The 17,936-nt window shown below is 51.0% G+C and overlaps 2 protein-coding genes and 1 long non-coding RNA gene across 10 annotated transcripts; 2 read left to right on the top strand and 1 right to left on the bottom strand.

Annotated features, from left to right (window-relative positions):
* Positions 1 to 1,708: 1,708 nt before the first annotated feature.
* Positions 1,709 to 13,575, bottom strand: Sars2 (seryl-tRNA synthetase 2, mitochondrial). Of its 2 annotated transcripts, NM_001106240.1 has the most exon segments (16): positions 1,709 to 2,134; positions 2,659 to 2,724; positions 2,809 to 2,901; positions 2,991 to 3,084; positions 5,324 to 5,433; positions 5,522 to 5,609; positions 5,692 to 5,737; positions 5,959 to 6,067; positions 6,266 to 6,313; positions 7,300 to 7,405; positions 7,682 to 7,745; positions 8,186 to 8,240; positions 8,320 to 8,460; positions 9,201 to 9,230; positions 11,335 to 11,430; positions 13,289 to 13,575. In NM_001106240.1, coding segments are annotated over 16 exon segments (1,557 nt in total). In that variant the 5' UTR covers positions 13,556 to 13,575; the 3' UTR covers positions 1,709 to 1,990.
* On the top strand, positions 5,853 to 11,450 carry LOC148007303 (uncharacterized). 2 transcript variants are annotated; one of them, XR_015650371.1, is made up of 5 exons: positions 5,853 to 5,946; positions 7,046 to 7,115; positions 10,465 to 10,728; positions 10,843 to 10,994; positions 11,383 to 11,450. It is a non-coding gene; the product is annotated as an uncharacterized LOC148007303 (long non-coding RNA). The 2 variants fall into 2 exon arrangements; XR_015650369.1 differs by lacking the exons at positions 5,853 to 5,946; positions 7,046 to 7,115 and having other exon boundaries at positions 10,187 to 10,728.
* A 187-nt stretch (positions 13,576 to 13,762) lies between the features above and the next one.
* Positions 13,763 to 16,664, top strand: Mrps12 (mitochondrial ribosomal protein S12). 6 transcript variants are annotated; one of them, XM_087653275.1, is made up of 3 exons: positions 13,763 to 13,801; positions 14,023 to 14,849; positions 15,172 to 16,664. In XM_087653275.1, exon 3 carries the CDS (start codon positions 16,084 to 16,086, stop codon positions 16,414 to 16,416), a length of 333 nt encoding a protein of 110 aa, XP_087509401.1. In that variant the 5' UTR covers positions 13,763 to 13,801; positions 14,023 to 14,849; positions 15,172 to 16,083; the 3' UTR covers positions 16,417 to 16,664. The 6 variants fall into 6 exon arrangements, with proteins under 6 accessions (XP_087509401.1, NP_001099709.1, NP_001425226.1 ...); NM_001106239.2 differs by having other exon boundaries at positions 13,783 to 13,801; positions 14,023 to 14,090; positions 16,046 to 16,664; NM_001438297.1 differs by having other exon boundaries at positions 13,783 to 13,806; positions 14,023 to 14,090; positions 16,046 to 16,664.
* Positions 16,665 to 17,936: the final 1,272 nt, after the last annotated feature.

The raw sequence follows: 17,936 nt of genomic DNA, 5'->3' as shown, positions 1-17,936 counted from the left end.
TGTGAACCAGCACAGATAATATCCAGTAACCTGTTTTTGTTTCTTTGAGACAGCATCTTACTAGCGACAGCCTCAGCTTGCTGCAACCTCCTTTTAAAAAACAGCTTGTGTGGGTGTGTGGCGGTGGTTGTGTTAGTGCAGGTGACATGGCCCTCTGAGCAGCTGCAGCTGGAGTTAGAGGCTGCTGTGGGCGACCAGGTGTGGCTATTGGGAACTGAACTCGGGTCCTTTGAAAGAGCAGAGGGTGGGTGCTCTCAACTGCTGAGCCATCCTTCCAGTTCCTTGTTTAGACGGGGTCTCATTGTACAATCCTGGCTAACCTGGAACTTGCTATGTAGATCAGGGTACCCTCAAATTCAGAAGATCCACCTATATCTTCCTCCCAAGTGCTGACATTAAAGATGTGCACTAACACTCTTAGAAAGCCTTTGACCCTTAATCTTCTTGCTTCAGTTTCCTCCATGCTGGGACCACAGGTGTGTGGCATCATACCAGACTCCAGGAATTTATATGTCTGAGAAAGGACCTGAGGTATATTAGGTTTGTCCTATAGATGTCCATCTGCATCTGAAGTGCTGGGATTATAGACACATACCAAAATACCCTGTTAATTTTGTGCTAGGGAACCAAACCCAGGGTTTTGTGCATACTAGCCAAGCATTCTAGTGAGAATTTTGGTTTCTTTAGAAGAAGAAGAGGAGGAGGAGGAGGAAGAGGGAGAGGAGGAGGAGGGGGAGAGGAGGAGGAGGGGGAGGGGGAGGAAGGGGGGAATAAGGGCTGGAGAGATGGCTCAGTGGTTAAGAGCACTGACTGCTCTTCCAGAGGTCCTGAGTTTAATTCCCAGCAACGACACGGTGGCTCACAACCATCTGTAATGGGAACCAATGACCTCTTCTAGTGTGTCTGAAAAGAGTTAACAATGTACTCACATACATAAGATGAATAAATAAATCTTTAAAACAACAACAAAAAATAACAGAACAATAGGAACATGATTTGTTTTAATTCCAGGTGTGGGATATGGGATGCTTCGAATTGTGCTCTAGCAGGGCCGTGATTTTCCTAGATATAGATAGTTTCTATGTTAGTGTGACGTTGGGAATTCTGGAGAGTCTCTTGTGAGAAAAAGTGGGCAGATAAAAAAAAAATAGGGGGGCTGGGGATTTAGCTCAGTGGTAGAGCGCTTACCTAGGAAGCGCAAGGCCCTGGGTTCAGTCCCCAGCTCCGAAAAAAAAGAACCAAAAAAAAAAAAAAAAAAAAAAAAATAGGGCTGAGGAAGGGGAGGGCAACTGGTGGATCCTAGAACATTCTGAAGGTGAAGCCTCAGGTTTGCTACCCCACTGGAGGTGGGAAATCACTGAAGTCTGAAGGGTGCTGAGCGAAATCCGCCAGGGGAGGAGCTAGTGTAGGCAAAGGGGCTGGAGTGCCTGTGAAGGAGGCAGAGGGGCCTGGGGTCAGCTGCCATGAATGTGACACTTTGGACAGCACCAGAGTTGGGGACCACGGGCCAAGGATAAGGATAAAGTTGGCTCAGATTGAGGGAGCCATTAGAGGGTGATGGCCTTATCCCAGGGGAAGGGAGGAGACCTTGGCATCCTTTCAACTCCCCAGGGGAGCCTGAGGCCACCCAGCATGAGCCCTGTGGGCAGCCACAGACTCTGACGAAAGCTGTCACCCAGCACTTCCTGTGCTTACAGATCCAGAAGACTCTGTTCTCATGACCATTTATTGTGGGTATTCTGCTCGGCGCTGAGGTGGAAGAGGAAGTGGGATGGCCTTCTTCCTGCCAGGGGCTGAGACATGACTCTGGCTGACAGCCCCAGTGATGGTAGGGGTCACTGACAATGATTCACCGGCAGGGAAGGGACAGAGATAGATTCAGGAGTCCAGGAGGGGAGATGACAAGTACAGAGACATCAGGACCAGCTGCAGGGGAAAGGCTCTCAGCATCAGGGACCTCTAGAAGGCCAGCCTCTGGAGCAGACCGCTGTCATCTGGCAGCAGACTGGCCGGGGAGCCTGGGCTTCTGGGGCTGATTGGGGCCAATGTACTGGAGAGGCACGTGGGTGGGGGCTGTGATCCGGTCAGTGCCTAGGTAGGGCTGGAGAGCGGCAGGTACAAGGACTGAACCATCCTGGGGACAGAGCAGTTATTAGGATGCTACCCTTCCTCCAGCTCTCGCTTTAGCTGTTGGTGGAAGTCTCAAACCTCCTCTTGTTGGTATTGCCAATTGAGCCCAGAGTGTTCTCCATGCCAGGCTTATCCACTGAGCCACGCCCCCAGTCCCTCACTGGGGGATTCTAGGCAGGGGCTCTACCACTGAGCCACGCCCCCAGCCCCTCACTGGGGGATTCTAGGCAGGGGCTCTACCACTGAGCTACACCCCAGCCCCTCACTGGAGGATTCTAGACAGAGGCTCTACCCTTGAGCCACGCCCTCAACCTCGGCCCTCTTTTACTTTTTTTTTTTTTTTTTTTTTTTTCAGATCTGGGGACCGAACCCAGGGCCTTGAGCTTGCTAGGCAAGCGCTCTACCACTGAGCTAAATCCCCAACCCCCTTACTTTTAACTTGAGATAGGTTTTTATTAAGTTGCCCAGGCAGGCCTTGAACCTGCAGTCCTGTCAAACCTGAGATTCCAGACTTGGGGGATCTCTCACCTTTTGCTGGTTGCTCTCCAGGAGGGCAATGAGGACTCGGGGAACAGCACAAGCGGTGGCATTCACCTGGAAGAAGGGTGTGCTCAGGGCCAGGCTCTGACTTTGTCCTGGCCCTGGGACGGGAAGGTAGAGATACAGTGTGGGCCTTACCGTGTGTGCGAACTGCAGCTCCCCAGTCTCTGTCTCAAACATGATGTACAGACGGCGGCTCTGGAAGTCTGTGCAGTTGGAGGCGCTGGTGACCTGCAATAGGAGTGATGGAGAGGTTGTCTTGGGGACATGCCCGTCCTCCAGTGTCTTACCAAAGGTGCCCACTAGGCCAGGCCTCTCACCTCCCCATAGCGGCCTCGGCCAGGCATCCAGGCCTCAATGTCGAACTTGCGGTAAGCAGGAAGGCCCAGTTCCTGGGTGGGCATGTCCAGCACCCTGAGGCCAAGGTAACAAAAAATAAAACAAAACTGTTGGGAGCGATGCCCTTGAAGCCCTCCATTGTTGATGTTATTATTATGGTTAGAATTAAGTATGACTGGGTTCATGGAAAATCCCCAGCCAGCTGCAGAAGACTAATACAAATCTGGTGGTCAAGATAAATAATAATATAATAAAATTCTCCTGCTGACTAATGATATGACAAACCTGTGACCTTTCTGACATCCTGTCAACATCAGCCGATTCCCTGACCACACGAATATTGTGTCCTTGGCCTGCATTAATGTTTCTTACTTCCCCCCTCCCTCTGTTACCCATGTTATGGTATAAATTCAGCCTTGGGAAAAAATAAAATTGTCGCCTTGATCAGACTCTTGTCTTGGTGTCCTTCGTGTCCCTTGTCCCCCATTCTCTTCCAGGTACACCCAACACCCTTGGCTTACAAAAAAACAGTGTCAAAGTCATTGGATAAAGGTAAAGAATGTAGGGGTTGGGGATTTAGCTCAGTGGTAGAGCGCTTGCCTAGCAAGCGCAAGGCCCTGGGTTCGGTCCCCAGATCTGAAAAAAAAGAAAAAAAAAAAAAGGTAAAGAATTTAAAGGAGGTGAGTGAAGGAGGGGGATGGGGAGGAGAGGGAGAGAAAGGAGGGGGAGGAGGGGGGAGAAGGAAGAGGAGGGTGATGGGGAGGAGAGAGAAGAGGGGGAAGAAGGGAGGGGGCGAGAGAGGAGGGGGAGGAAGGGGAGAAAGGGGAGGACAGGGAGGAGGGGAAGGGGAGGAGGGGAAGAGGAGGAGGGGGAGGAGAGGGAGGAGGGGGAGGAGGAGAAAGAGGCAGCAATCAAAAAGGAGGGAAAGGGATAAGAACACAGTGGAAGGAGAACCAGCAGCTGGGGAGGTGGAAGCCACAGGAGACAGAAGAGAAGGCTGAGGTGAAAAGGAAAGACAGCTATGCAGTTATCTGTGGGCATTCACCCTACCATTCTCTCTATATATATACATTGTAGCTGTCTTCAGACACCACAGAAGAGTACATTTGATCCCATTACAGATGGCTGTGAGCCGCCATGTGGTTGCTGGGAATTGAACTCAGGACTTCTGGAAGAGCAGTCAGGGCTCCAAACCTCTGAGCCACCTCTCCAGCCCCACCCCACCATTCTTATGGTCTAGAAGAGCACCAGTTTTAGAGTTCTAACTGGCCTTTTTTCTTTTTGTATGTGTGTCTTGTCTTGTCTTGTCTTGTCCGTCCTTCCTTCCTTCCTTCCTTCCTTCCTTCCTTCCTTCCTTCCTTCCTTCCTTCCTTCCTTTTCTTTCTGGTAGAGTCTCATGTAGCCCAGGCTGGCCTAGACTTCACTATGTAGCTGAGGATGGCGTTGAACAGGGTCCAGATCACAAGTGCTGGGGTTGTAGATCACGAGTTGTAGGTGTGCATCCTTGTGTTTGTGTGTGCCCACTGATCCCACTAGATAAGACTGGGCAGGGAGCTCTAGGGCGCTGAGTGTTGGACTTTCCAGCACTGGGGCACAGCCGTGCACCATCACCCCCAGCTCCCGTGTGGGTGCAGGGGATCAGAGCTGTGCTCCTCCGGCTTGCACACAGTAGGCCCTTTCCTGAGCTTGTTTTCTGTTTCCTTTGAAACAAGGTCTCATGTAGTGCAGGCTGGCCTCAAACTCATAGCAATCCTTCTGCCTCAGCCTCCCCAGTGCTTGGATTCTAAGTGTGAGTCATTACATCAAGTCTTTCCTGTGTTATCTCTGTTTCATTTTGAGACAGGGCTCCACTCTATTAGCTCAGGTTGGTTTTGAACTCCTGGAAACCCTGTCATGGCCTCTAAGGTGTTGAGATCACAGGTGTGAGACATGCCACCTGGTTGCATATACTCTCGGGCTTTCTTAATTTGTTGTGTTTTGTTTGTTTGTTTGTGCAGTAGGTAAAAGGTAGCCTTCCTCAGCCCTCGATAAAGCTGTGTGTCCTATAGAACAAGTGGGCCTTGTGACTCCTCCTTCACCCTGGAGGAGAGTGAGTGTGAGGTAGGTTTCTTAGACCAAACTCTAGAGATGGAGAGCTTGGTGGGGGGAGCCTTCCTTCCTGTGCTTTTGACACTCTTAGAAAACAAAATAGTCACAGACAGAAACTCTACAGCCCAGAGTTCTCACCTAGGGGAAAGGAGCAGGTGGTAGGCCAGCCAGTCAATCCCACTCTCCCCCCAACCCTACCAGGTCCCACCGGGTTCCATCTCCGCACCGGAAGTGCAAGCCCAGCTCTGTCAAGATCTCCACCTGCAGAGACAGGAACTCCTCCAGCAGCTGCGAGCTCTGCTCCAGCCCAGGGCCTGTCACCCCAAACATCTCCACCTGGGACAGGGAAAGGGACACTGGGTCAGGACGTCGTCCTGGGTGGTGGAGGGGACCTGTGTATGCCAGCCAGGCCTTTGTCACTCACCTTAGCGAAGTGATGGACTCGGTACAGCCCCCAAGGCTCCTTCCCGGTGTCTGTCTCTGCCCGGTAGCAGGTGCTGGCACAGACCATCCTAGTAGGAGGGTGGGAGATTGGGTCAGGGAGGGTGGATGATGCTACCCATGGGGTCTAGCAGTAAAGGAAGTGGGCATCACCTGACTGGAAGGTCCCTGGAAGCCACTGCGTGGTCCATGAAGTATCCTGGGAGGACAAAGAGGCAGGGTGGGGTTAGCCAGGGCTGTCCTTGCTCACAGGAAGTCACAGTGAGGTTTAGAGTAGAACCCCCTGTCAGAGTACATGATTCTGGAGTCCCTGTGAGTTTGAGCAGTTAACGGCCTATACAACTGTATGTGTTAGCTTCGGGGTTGCTATCTGTTCCCTGTAGGGAGCTGTCTTCCCCCAACACCCAGGCAGCCGCTTACCTGCCAGCCCCACCTCTGCTGTCCCAGCCAGGTTGAGGTCTTCGAAGCGGGAGGGGTCAATATTGTAAATCTGGGATGGGTTGGCATTTGGTGTCATTCCACAGCCTTCCTGGGGGAAGGTTGCAGGGGTCAGGTGATGGGTAATCTTGGCCTCCCTGATTCTGAGTTCACCACCCCAGCTATTCTTATAGAAGCAACTGGAATTGCTTTTCTCTCCCGAACTGTGACTGACTTCTATGACCTAGCCCAGGGTGGTCTCCTCAGGGAGAGAGAAGCCCCCCACCCCTGTCACCCCAGTCTCACTCACAAACACAGCTCCTCTCAGAAGGTCTGGAACCGTCATGGGTGTGAAGCCCTGCAGAGAGGGGAGGGGATCAGCCCAAGGAAGAGACAGTGGCTGCTCTCAGTCTACCCCTCAGCAGAGGACACCAGTGAGGCCTGAGTCCTGAGTCCTGTTATTGGAGCTCTCCTGCTGCGAGCACCCTGCTTCCCCCGAAGTTCACGTGAAGAGAGCAGCTGGAGGTGCCGCTGAAAAGTACAGCTCTAACATGTCCCTTCCCTGCTTGAAGACTCCCTAGTGCGCTCAGAAGATCTGTTTGGTGAATGCCTTTAATCCCAGAACTCAGAAGGAGGCAGAGGCAGGCAGATCTCTGAGTTTGAGGCCAGCCTGGTCTATATAGGAGCTCCAGGCCAGCAGCTAAGATTACAAAGTCAGAGCCTGACTCCATAAAAAAGGAGAAACAGAAAGAACAACAGAGAGAAAACCTGACGCCTGTGATGCCCTCACCATAGCTAGTAACTCATGCTATCCGCCTTGAAGGCATGACTCCTTGCCTCAGTGGACACTGTGATTCCCCAGGTGCCCCCAACCCCACAGCAGGGGTAGTGATTTACAAGTACAGGCTCTAGTCCAAGGTCTGAGCTCCATTCAAGCCTCAATTTTCCCGTCTCAAAAGAGGGCATAATAATAGCATCTACCTAGCCTAGAGGACACAGGAATCAAAGTGTTACTAGTATATGGCAATGCTGAGAACTGCAGCATGCTGGCCTCTTGGTTTTTTAATTTTACTTTTTTTCTTTGAGACAGAATTTCACTACATTGCTGCCCCGGTCAGTCTTGAAGTTTTATCCCTCTGCTTCCATTTCTCCAGTGCTGGGTAAAGTATGTGCTACTGTTTCTCTGAGTATGTCTCTGACCCAGGGAATGGGAGTCAATGCCTTACACATGCCAGGCTGTACCAGCTAACCAAGCTACATTCCTCGCCCCCCTGAGCATCCTTAACCCATCTAAACTTGGTACCGGTGCCACCCTGTCCAAGCAGGCCCTCAGGTAAGCCGTACCCTGCTGACAAGCTTGCTGAGGGTAAAGTTGACCAGGCCGTGCTGTAAGAGGGCTCCAGCCCCGCGCAGGTAATAAGACCGGTGGCCAGACACGTGAGACAGGCGCCTAGAGACAGACAGGCAGACAAACTGGCAGTGCCTACTGGCCAAGGCAGGTGGGGAAAGGACTCGAGTACCCAGGGGGCAGAGAGGCCCAGATGATAGGCGGGCTTGGCATCAAATATTCATGCTGGGTGGGCCCAGCCCTGGTGTTCCACCTTATACCCTAAGGCTGCAGGCAGAAGCTGGCTGCCAGCTGTTAGGGCTGCCAGCTGTTCACGGGGTGGGGGCGATGGGTTAGGGGGGGTCAAGACCCAGGAGGGGAGGGGGTGGCGGGACTCACTTCTGTCGAATGATGTCCAGTTTCTCGCCAATTTCCAGGTGGCCTCGGGGTTGGAAGGAGAAAGCTGGTTGTGGGTGGAAAGCAATGGTGTAAGAGAGGAAGAAAGATGCATCAGAGAGCAGGGAGGAGAGAGAGGGTCATGGGGGTTGGAAGGGAATGGAGATATGAGAAGCAGAGAGAATGGAGGGAAGAGCGGGAGATGAGGGGAAGGAAGGAGAAAGAGAAGGAAATGGATGAGAGAGATGAGAGAAGGGAAGGAGGTCTTGTCTGAGTGGAGACACACACAGGGGCTAAGAAGAAAGCTCCCAGAATGGGGGTCAAAGCAAAGCAAGGAAGAAAAGAGAGGGGCAGCCAGACATGCTGTACCCATGCTAGGGTGGGCTGCCCGAGAAGGAAAGGCAAGGAGACACAGCCTCACCTCAAGCCCCACCCTGGCCCGAGACCTGCCGTGCCCCACTCCCAGCCTGAGGTCCCAGGGACACCGAGCCCTGGGGTGTGACTTACCCGGCTTGTCACCCACCACACGGAGCACTCTAGCCTGGCTCTCATCCCCAACAGGCTGCAGGAAGAGGAGTGTGTCAGAGAGAAGGAGACGGGGCATCCAGGATGCCCTGTCTCCCCTGCAATGTGGCCTTTACCGTGTCCGGGTGGGTCTGGTTGGGCAGCCTCAGTGCCTGCTGGTAGAACTCTTCCTCCAGCTGGGTCTCTCTGGGGTACAAGGGTGTGAGCTGCTTCCGGATTTCCCGGCCACGGGTCCGAAGGCCCTGATATTGGGGGTCCTAGGCAGGGCAGAGGATTACCCTTGGGGAGAGTCAGGGGTACCTCTACCAGCATGACTCGTCTTTGCTGGCAGGACCCCACGTAGACATTTGACATTTCTTTTCATCCAGTAACCTGCGTTTCCTCTCAACTTGGCAAGATCATGCAAACAATGCTCAGGTCAGGCCAACTGGAACTTTCTCTTGCTTTGGCTGTGAGGAGACAGGAGCCAAGCTGAACTACCCAGAGGGAACTATCAGGAAGGTGCACTCGGCTGGCTCTGACTTCCTCTGTTGGCAAGGGAGAAAGCTGGGCTCAGAATAAACCGAGTATTGGAGCCAGGAGCTGGCTTTAGCACACCTCACACCAGCTGTAGGCTCGCAAACTGACAGACTGTCTTTGTTTTTAATACATATATTTTACATACGTGTGTAAGTATGTGTGTGTGTGTACACATGCGTGCTGGAGAGCAAGTGTGGGCCCTCTGCAAGAGCAGTACACACTTGTGACCACTGAGCCATCTCTCTGGTCCCCATGGAAGCTGTTTTTTTTTTTTTTTTTTCCGGAGCTGGGGACCGAACCCAGGGCCTTGCGCTTCCTAGGTAAGCGCTCTACCACTGAGCTAAATCCGCAGCCCCCCCCCCCCCCGAAGCTGTTCTTTTTATCTTACCTCCTGATCCTGTCTGAATTAGAACTGTGACCAACGTGGTACCCTCCCCGCCCTCCCCAGTGAGGGTGGAGACATCAGGGCCCTGAGTACCTTCTGCACTTGGTTGCTGTCTTGCTTTGCCTGGTGGAGAAGAGGAAAGGGGAGAAGGTGATTAGGTAATGAGCTTGGGGGTTCAGAGTAGAGACAGAGGAGGTCAAAGTTCAGAGAGGAGCATGACATCTGAATCTCCCACCCTGCCTCAGGTTCTCTGTTGGTAAAGCCATGAGACGGCAATATGATGTAACAGTACTGACATCCAGTGCTGAAAATGAACTGCTCTGTCCTTCTGGGTTCTGTGAGGGGAAGATGGGGGCTCCCTGAGGAGCGTACCTCTTTATTTTATATTGTTACTTTCTTTGGGCATTTGGGTTTAAACCTTGAGCCTTGTACATCATACCACCCAGCTACATTCCTGGCCCTACTGGTGTGTGTGTGTCTGTGTGTGGTGTCTGTGAGCTGGTGTTACAGGTGGGTAAGGCCCTGGCATGGGCGTTGGGAACCAAACTCAGATCTTCAAGAACAGCTGGACCATCTCTCCATCTCAGGTTTTTTTTTTGTTTGTTTGTTTTGTTTTGTTTTGTGGTTGTTGTTTGTTTGTTTTGTTTTGTTTTTTGAGACAGTGTTTCTCTGTGTAGCCCTGGCTGCCGTGGAGCTTGCTCTGTAGATCAGGCTGGCCTCGAACTCAGAGATCAGCCTGCCTCTGCCTCCTGAGCGCTGAGATTAAGGTGTGTGTCACTACCTCCCAGCTAGGTTTTTATGGTTGTTTGTTTTTAAAGAATTATTTATGTATTTCATGTACGTGAGTGCTCCATCTGCATGTACACCTGAGTGCCAGAAGAGGGGGGGCGGGCATCAGATCCCATTACAGATGGTTGGGAACCACCAGGTAGTTGCTGGGAATTGAACTCAAGATCTCCGGAAAAGTAACCAGTGCTCTTAACCGCGGAGCCATCTCTCCAGTTCCTGTCTGTTTGATTTTAAATGACTTCTGGGGGAACCTGATGTGTAGCCATGACTGTTTTAATGAGAACAGACCAACGGGCTCCCAGGTTTTCACTCTTAGTCCCCGTGTGGTGACCGGTTTGGAAGGATTAGGAGGTATGGCTTTGTTAGAGTAGGTGCAGACGGCGGGAAGATAAGTCACACGTCTGCTCTCTGCCTACTCGATGAGGAGCACAATGTAAAGGTCTCAGCCACGGCTCCAGGGCCGTCCGTACCTATCTGTTTCCCACCATGACAATAATGGACTAACCCTCCAAGACTACAAGCAAGTCCCCAGTTAAGCACATGCCTTGGTTATGGTGTCTCCTCACAGGGACTAAGACAGTAGCTGAGGACACTGAACTCTTGATCCTCTGACCTCTACCTGCCAGACGCTGGGGTTACAGCTGCGTGCCACCAACACTTTTATGACGTCTACGAGCCATCTGTGTGAGTGCTATTGGCTTGTCAAGCTTTGTAAATGTTGGATTGTGACTCTGCATGAGGCGCTGTAACAGAATGTTGGAGTTGCAAAAGAACCGGCAGCAGCCAGGGTTTCTGTATATACAACAACGTAAACTAGTTACCAATCAAACATGTAAGAAATACGAAGTGTTCCTGGTAAAAAAAAAAGGGGGGGGGGTAGCTGTTGAGGGGAGAAAGGGCAAAAAGCTCAGGTCTAAGCGTGCGCTCTCCTCTCTCTTATCCACAGACCTGGGTCAGTTCGTCCCTCTCTAGATAGCCTTCAGTTCAGGACCCCGGACACTGGCCCTAAACTACCAACAGTGACTTTAGCCATCCTGCTGATGACTGTTGTAAAGATATGTGTCTGAGCTCTGGCAACAAGATGGGATTCTCCTTAGGGTATGGTCTACTTGTTCTTGAAAAAAGAAAAAAAAAAAAATAACTGTGAGGCAGACCTTGTCTCTGACCCAGTGGCAGCCATCTTGGAACTGGGATGGGGTCCAATCTATGTAGTTGAAGTTGGGCACACAGAGGGAAAGAATCTGTTTGGGGATACTGAAGAGAGCTAATTCATTAGCCCGAGGAACATCAGGCCTGGGTGGCTTGTTTTATTAGGTAACAACTGTCTACATGATTCGAGCCCTTTTACTTGGATTTCCTGTTACTCCCAGACAGAGATATCCTTGCTGCCTCCAGCCTGCCCTGGCCCCTGCAGGACCCCCACTTCCCCCATGCTCACCAGCAGGGCCCGCACTGCCTCTGCCACAGCCTCCTTCTCTGCCTCCAGGCTCTGGATCTGCTCCCGAAGCTGCCTCAACTCCTGCCACGTGGAGATCTGCGGGGGGGGGGGGGGGGGGGATACCACAGTGAAATGGCCACTGCTCTGAAGTCTCATCTACCAGGCCCCTGGATGACAGCAGGTTAGGGGCACTGTCTCCTCCCATTAGCACTATGACACCAGACGCCCAGGTAGGCACATAGCTGTCCTGAATCAATGCTTTTCCCAGTTTACTTTGCAGCCACTTCTGTTGCTATGATCACGACCAACCAACGGACAATCATGGAAGTGTGACTTTTTTTTTTTGGTTTTGTGAGACAGTGTATTTAAGTACAGCCTGGGGTGGCGGCTTTGAACTTGTAATCGTCCTGTCCTTCTCTGAGTGCCGGGACTACACAGGCACTAGCACACGCCTGGCTAAGTCACCTCTTTAAAGGTGACTAAACTTTCTTTTTCTTTCTTGTTTATTTATTTTGTGTGTGGCTGCAGGACGGGAGTCAGAAGACAGCCTACAGGAGTCGGTTCTCTCCTTTCATTCTGTGGGTCCCAGGGATTGAACTCAGGCGGTCGGCTTGGCAGTAGGGACCTTTACCTGCTGAGACGCCTCCCCTCGCTCTTTTTCTTTAAATCCAAGGTCTCCCTGTGTAGTCCTGGGTAGCCTGGAACTTGCTATGGAGACCAGGCTGGCCTCAAACCCACAGAGTGCCTGCCTCTGCCTCCTTCAGAGTACCACATCACCATACCCAGATTTTTCTATTATTACTATTACATTATTATTATTATTATTATTATTATTATTATTATTATTATTATAAGCATGCACATGAATTTTTTTTGTTTGCAGAATGGGGGTTCAGAAGACAATTCTCTCAGGAATCAGTTTTCTCCTACCACCGGGGAATTGAACTCAGGTTGTCAGGTTTGGCAGGAAGTGCCCTTATTGATTGGGCCACCAGTGCTTACTGGTGGAAAAACTCAACAAGATAAAAACTTAAAATGGGGCTAAAGTGCTTTAGTGACTGGTGTGAGAGTCTGTAGCGATCTGAATGAGAAATGTCCCCATATCCTGGCATTTGAACGCGTGGTCAGTTGCTGCTGATGTTTGGGGAGGCTTAGGAGGCATGGCCCTGCTGGAGGAAATATGTTTCTAGAGGTGGGCTCTGAGAGCTTAAAACCTTGTCCTACTCTGTGCATCATGCTTATGGTTAAAGATGTGAGCGTACTGCTCTGCCACCTGCTGACATTCCGTCCCTGCCAAGCCCCAAATAAATTCTTCTGTAAGTTGGTTTGATCATGGTGTTTGATCACGGCAACAGAAAAGTAACTGTACAGAAGGGTTCAAGACAGAGTTGGGAAGATTCATCCATTACATTCGGGACTCACTATCAACATGGTGACCCCAATTTTAGTTCTCTATAAGGTAGAATTACATAGTCTCAACATCTGGGTCATAAGTCTAGAAACAGATATATCTTAAATATCCGTTTAGCAGGTATTTATCCATTCAACTCTATTCGTCAGCTTGCTGTTTATAGCAGGATGCAAAGCTCTGTCTCCAAGAGTACCTCTGATTAACACCTCCCTCCTCATTTCTCTTCGCGGCCTTAGGGTGAGCCTGGCATGAAGTCTGAGTACAGAAAGACAATGGTATTTAAGTTACGGGAGTACAGTAGATACCGATTGTCCAATTATGAAATGCATGCAGGTCACAGAAGTCATCCACGACGTTCAATAGGTCCTTAGTTCTGTTCTCCCTAGATCACTGGCACATAAGTGGGTGTCATGCACAAGACATTGCCTAACTTGGGAAGGAACCTAAATTCCTGTTGAGTAGTTTTCCCCACAACTGGAATGTATCTGGCAAATCCAGTTCTGTAAAGCAACCCGCCCTCGCGGGCGGCGCAAGCGCACTCACAATCGCAGGCAGGTCGGCCGGCCGCAGCTCCCCCTTGCGGAGCTCCAGGGAGCGCGCGGCCTTTTCTGGGCATGCGCACACCGACTCCATGTCTAAGTAAGGAAGCTCGCTGTACCCCTCGCGTGCGTGTTCGTACAGGAGGTTCCGAACTCGTTTTTCTGTAGCGAAACTCCTCCTTGGGTTCTGGTTGCACACGCAGCGTCCTCGGAACCGGAGCCCCTGGCGAGCCAGGAAAGGCCACAAGAGCCGTGCCATGGACGCAGCCATCTTGGACTGGAAACAAGAAGTCACTCACCATGGACGAGCCAATCAGACGCACAAGGAGATTTCCCGCCCAAGCCTTAGAAACCCTTCCAATAAGGAAAATTGAACTCAAATAGAATCTGTCGTTGTCCAATCGTCATCCTTATCCCGCCCCTTCGCTGACGCAAGAGAGAGGTAGCCAATCACTAAAGAGAAACCCCGGAAGGGGCTGGAGTTTGGAGTTGGCGTGTGTACGACCCTGCTAGTTTGGTAAGGTGGGTGCACTTATCTGTGATCCAGACATGTCTCATCTCTCCTCAGTTTCCCCTTCCAGTATTCGGGCGAGGGCGATTGGGTCCTTGCGGGCCTACTCAGAGTGAGACTGAATTTGTGAGTGAGGGGACTTTCTGTTTTAAAGGAGGTTCTAGAAGGCTCTGAGAGTGGGATTCTGGTCCCAACCTCCTTTCTGAGTGTATTATCTCCTGATACAGGGACGCAGCCTGCGGCGAGATGTCCTGGCCCGGCCTTCTCCATGGCCTCACCACGTCCCTCAGTCGTGGTAAGTGAACATGGGCCACAGGGACGAGGCTGGACGAGGACAACTCCCTGGGACGTGTATGCTTTTGCCAGATTTCGGATGATATCAGCTTTAAGCACGGAGCCTTTACTGTTTTGGAGACAGGGTTTCACTGTAGTCCAGGTTCCCTCTCCCAAGTCGCTTTGTAGACAGGATGGCCTTGAACTCCTGACTACCGCTTCAATCTCAAGTTCTGGTGTTACAGGCGTTTTTCTACCACGCTCCCACCTCCTGCTCAAGGGGCAAGAGTTGGAAAGCTTCTGCGTCCAGACAGTTTAAGTCAGTCATAGTCATGGCTCCCCTACATAGATAACGGTGAATCCCTGAGGTTGGATTGCCTAGAGATTGTCTTAGTTTGTGTAAGTACACTCTCAATGTTCGTGCAACAGTCGTACCAACAAATGCTCGTTTCTCGGCATGTCTCCCCGGTTAGGTGTCTCTCAGTTGTGTTTATTCCTTCAGTGAGTTTTTATTGATGACCTCCTATGGGTGAGAAATCCGAGCTAGAAGTTTAGTCATTCATTCAAGTGCTATTTTTCTAAATCTAAGACGTGCCACCACTGGAGGGCAACTTTATATTCTCAGACATTGCCCAAACATCAGGTCTTTGCACAGTGTCCTGAGGGAGGGGTTGGGTACGTCATTCACATGGGTATTTATTATCCAGCCTGCTCTACGTAGAGAGATTCAGGACAGGCAGAGCTGCATAGTGAGACCCTGTTTCAAAAAAAAAAAAGTCCAGTTTTGCATATATGAGAGTTTTGCCTGTATAGGTCTGTGCATCACACTTGTGTATAGCCACAGATGGTTGTGAGCTGTCATGTGGGAGCTTTAAATTGAATCTGGGTCCTCTGGAAGGGCACTCAGTGCTCTTAACCATGGAGTCACCTCTTCAGCTCCACAAATTAAGGACTGCCTTGCAGACATCTCCAGTATTTCCCCTGCCTTTCCTTATATTACACTGCAGTTCTGCGGTCTCTCTGCTGTTTGCTTGTTTGTTTTGAAGGTAGGGGGGGCGCTAGAGAGATGGCTCGGAGATTAAGAGCACTGGCTGCTCTTCCAGAGGACCCTGGTTTGATTCCCAGCAACCACATGGAGGCTCACATTTGTCTGTTACTCCAGTTCCAGGGGATCTGATACACTCAACCAGATATGCAATTAAAAAAAAAAATCAAAAGAAATGTTTGAAGGTACTTAGGCCAGAGCTCAGTTTATGTAAAATGTTTAAAACCTGTAAGAACATTACTATATAACTATGGGCACAATAATAAGGGTTAGATGTTGCATTATTCCTGAATAATACACAGCGTCTTGCATACATGGATGTGTGCACCAACTATGTGCAGTAGCCTTGGAGGCCAGAAGAGGCATCGGTCCCTAGAACTGGAGTTAAAGATGGTTGCTAGCCACCACGTGGTGCTGAGAATTGAACCTGGGTCCTCTGTAAGAGCAACCAGTGCTCTTAACCACTGAGGCATCTTTCCAACCCCTGTATGAATGTAAGTGTGTATTTAAGAGCAACATGTGGGGCTGGAGAGATGGCTCAGTGATTAAGAGCACTGACTGCTCTTCCAGAGGTCCTGAGTTCAAATCCCAGCAACTACATGGTGGCTCACAACCATCTGTAATAGGATCTGATGCCCTCTTCTGGTGTGTCTGAAGACAGCGACAGTGTACTCATATACAGTAAATAAATACATCTTTAAAAAAAAAATGCACAACACGGGCACGTGTCAGATCCTCTGGAACTAGAATTGTGAGCCACCACTGTTGCTGGGAATCAAACGGTCATCCTTTGCAAGAGCAACAAGGGCTTCTAACCACTGAGCCATCTGTCTGTCCACACTGCTTTAGACACAAGCAAACATGACCTTGTAAAGGGCTCGGATCCTTCTTTAGAATATGGAAACCCAGTAGTCCCTCTTGTGTCTCTCCAGGCCTAGCCCTAGCTCCCCAGCTCTGGGCCACCCGTTCCATGGCCACCCTGAACCAGATGCACCGCTTAGGCCGCCCGAAGGAACCCCCTAAGCGTCTGGGCCCCACGGAGGGCCGGCCCCAGCTGAAGGGTGTGGTGTTGCGCACATTTATCAGGAAGCCGAAGAAGCCCAACTCCGCCAACCGGAAGTGCTGCCGAGTACGCCTCAGCACCGGCAAAGAGGCTGTCTGCTTCATCCCCGGCGAGGGCCACACCCTGCAGGAGCACCACGTGGTCCTCGTGGAGGGTGGTCGCACCCAGGACCTGCCTGGGGTTAAACTCAAAGTTGTGAGGGGCAAGTATGACTGCGGCCACGTGCAGAAGAAGAAATGACCATAATTCACAGTGATCTGCTACTGGATCCTTGGAAACGGGTTCTTTCTGCTCCAGGGGCAGCTTTTCTTGGGTTCAAATCTTACTCTGACTCAGCAAGATGCTATTAACCTGCAAGATTTCTGAAGGTGAATTGGAAGGAGGAACTCTTGTGCCCACTCCCTTGACTTCCATGTTCAGTGTCTGCAGGTTGACCTCATGCGCTGGGATGGGGGTTGTAATAAACATATCTTCAGGTTGTGATGTCACTCAGTGTTCAGTGTCTGTCCCCGGGTGTGGAGGAGGGTCTGCGCCCCTCTGAGGTGCCGACAGAAGGAGCTGTTCTAGGTGCTGAGGTTACTAATCGAGCGCTCCGCAGGCTCGGTACACACGTGTGTGTAGTGGTGATGTGGGTTCTTTTGTTTGGGGGCGGGTGTGTGCATGTGAGTACTGGCGCCCTTGGAAGCCACTGGTTCTGAATCCTCCAGGATTCAGTTGTGAACTGCCTGATGCGGGTGCCGGAAACCAAACTCAGGGGGTTTTTTTGTTTTTTTTCTGGAGCTGGGGACCGAACCCAGGGCCTTATGCTTGCTAGGCAAGCACTCTACCACTGAGCTAAATCCCCAACCCTCGGGTCTTGTATTAGAGCAGTTTGTGTTCCTAACCTCAGCCCTCTGCCAGCCCCCGTTAGCACCCGTTTTATTTATTTTTTTTGGTTCTTTTTTTTTTTTTTTTCCGGAGCTGGGGACCGAACCCAGGGCCTTGCGCTTCCTAGGCAAGTGCTCTACCACTGAGCTAAATCCCCAACCCCTGCACCCGTTTTATTGGGCACATTGGAAGGATTTGGAGTAGCATTAGGGGTGATGCCAAGCATCTGTGCAGGAGGGTAGAGGGCAGGAGAAGGATGTTACCTGGCAGGAGGCAAGGCCTCTGAGGAACTGATGTGCTGCCAGCCAGGCAAAGGTGAGGTGCTACAGGGTAAGACAGACAGGACAGACACAGTCCTGTCCCCCAGGTGGATAGGGACCCACAACTGGATCTGAGATGCCTCAGAATGTTGGCTTCAAGGACAGATGTCCCAGTGGCCACTGTTCCCTGCTAACAACCCATTCCCAAAATATGCAGATGAGAGTCACTGCAGGGCTGGCATGGCATGGTGGCTCAGTGAGTAAAGATGGCTGCCAACAAGCCTGGTGACCTGAATTTGATGCCCTGGTTCCACGTGGTAAAAGAAGAAAACCTACCCCTGCGAGCTGTGCTCTGACCCCTCCCCTGCATATGTGCCAGGGCCTGTTTGTCTACACCACTGGTTTTCAGCTTGTGAGTCTTGACCCCTTTGGGGGTTGAACAACCCTTTTGCAGGGGTCACGTAAGACCACTGGAAACCTTTAAATTATGACTGACAGCTAGCAAAATTACAGCTATGAATAGCAATGAAAATAACTATGGCTGGGGTCATCACAGTATGAGGAATTGTATTAAAGGGTTGCAGCATTAGGAAGGTTGAGAACCTCTGGTCTACACAAACTAAAAGTCCTAGA

Source organism: Rattus norvegicus, chromosome 1 (assembly GCF_021556685.1).
Source record: "Rattus norvegicus strain SHRSP/BbbUtx chromosome 1, alternate assembly SHRSP_T2T, whole genome shotgun sequence".
Classification (NCBI taxonomy): domain Eukaryota; kingdom Metazoa; phylum Chordata; class Mammalia; order Rodentia; family Muridae; genus Rattus; species Rattus norvegicus.
This window is presented reverse-complemented; position numbering and strand designations above follow the sequence as displayed.

Excerpts from the sequence above, each read along its gene's own strand:
- Sars2 (XM_087653289.1), bottom strand. The coding sequence starts at position 6,301 with ATGACGGTTCCAGACCTTCTGAGAGGAGCTGTGTTT. Across the intron at positions 6,068-6,265 it reads TTCTGAGAGGAGCTGTGTTT|GAAGGCTGTGGAATGACACC; the intron begins GTGAGTGAGACT and ends ACCTTCCCCCAG. Across the intron at positions 2,135-2,658 it reads TGGAGAGCAACCAGCAAAAG|GATGGTTCAGTCCTTGTACC; the intron begins GTGAGAGATCCC and ends CTCTGTCCCCAG.
- Mrps12 (NM_001106239.2), top strand. The coding sequence starts at position 14,042 with ATGTCCTGGCCCGGCCTTCTCCATGGCCTCACCACGTCCCTCAGTCGT. Across the intron at positions 14,091-16,045 it reads CACCACGTCCCTCAGTCGTG|GCCTAGCCCTAGCTCCCCAG; the intron begins GTAAGTGAACAT and ends GTGTCTCTCCAG.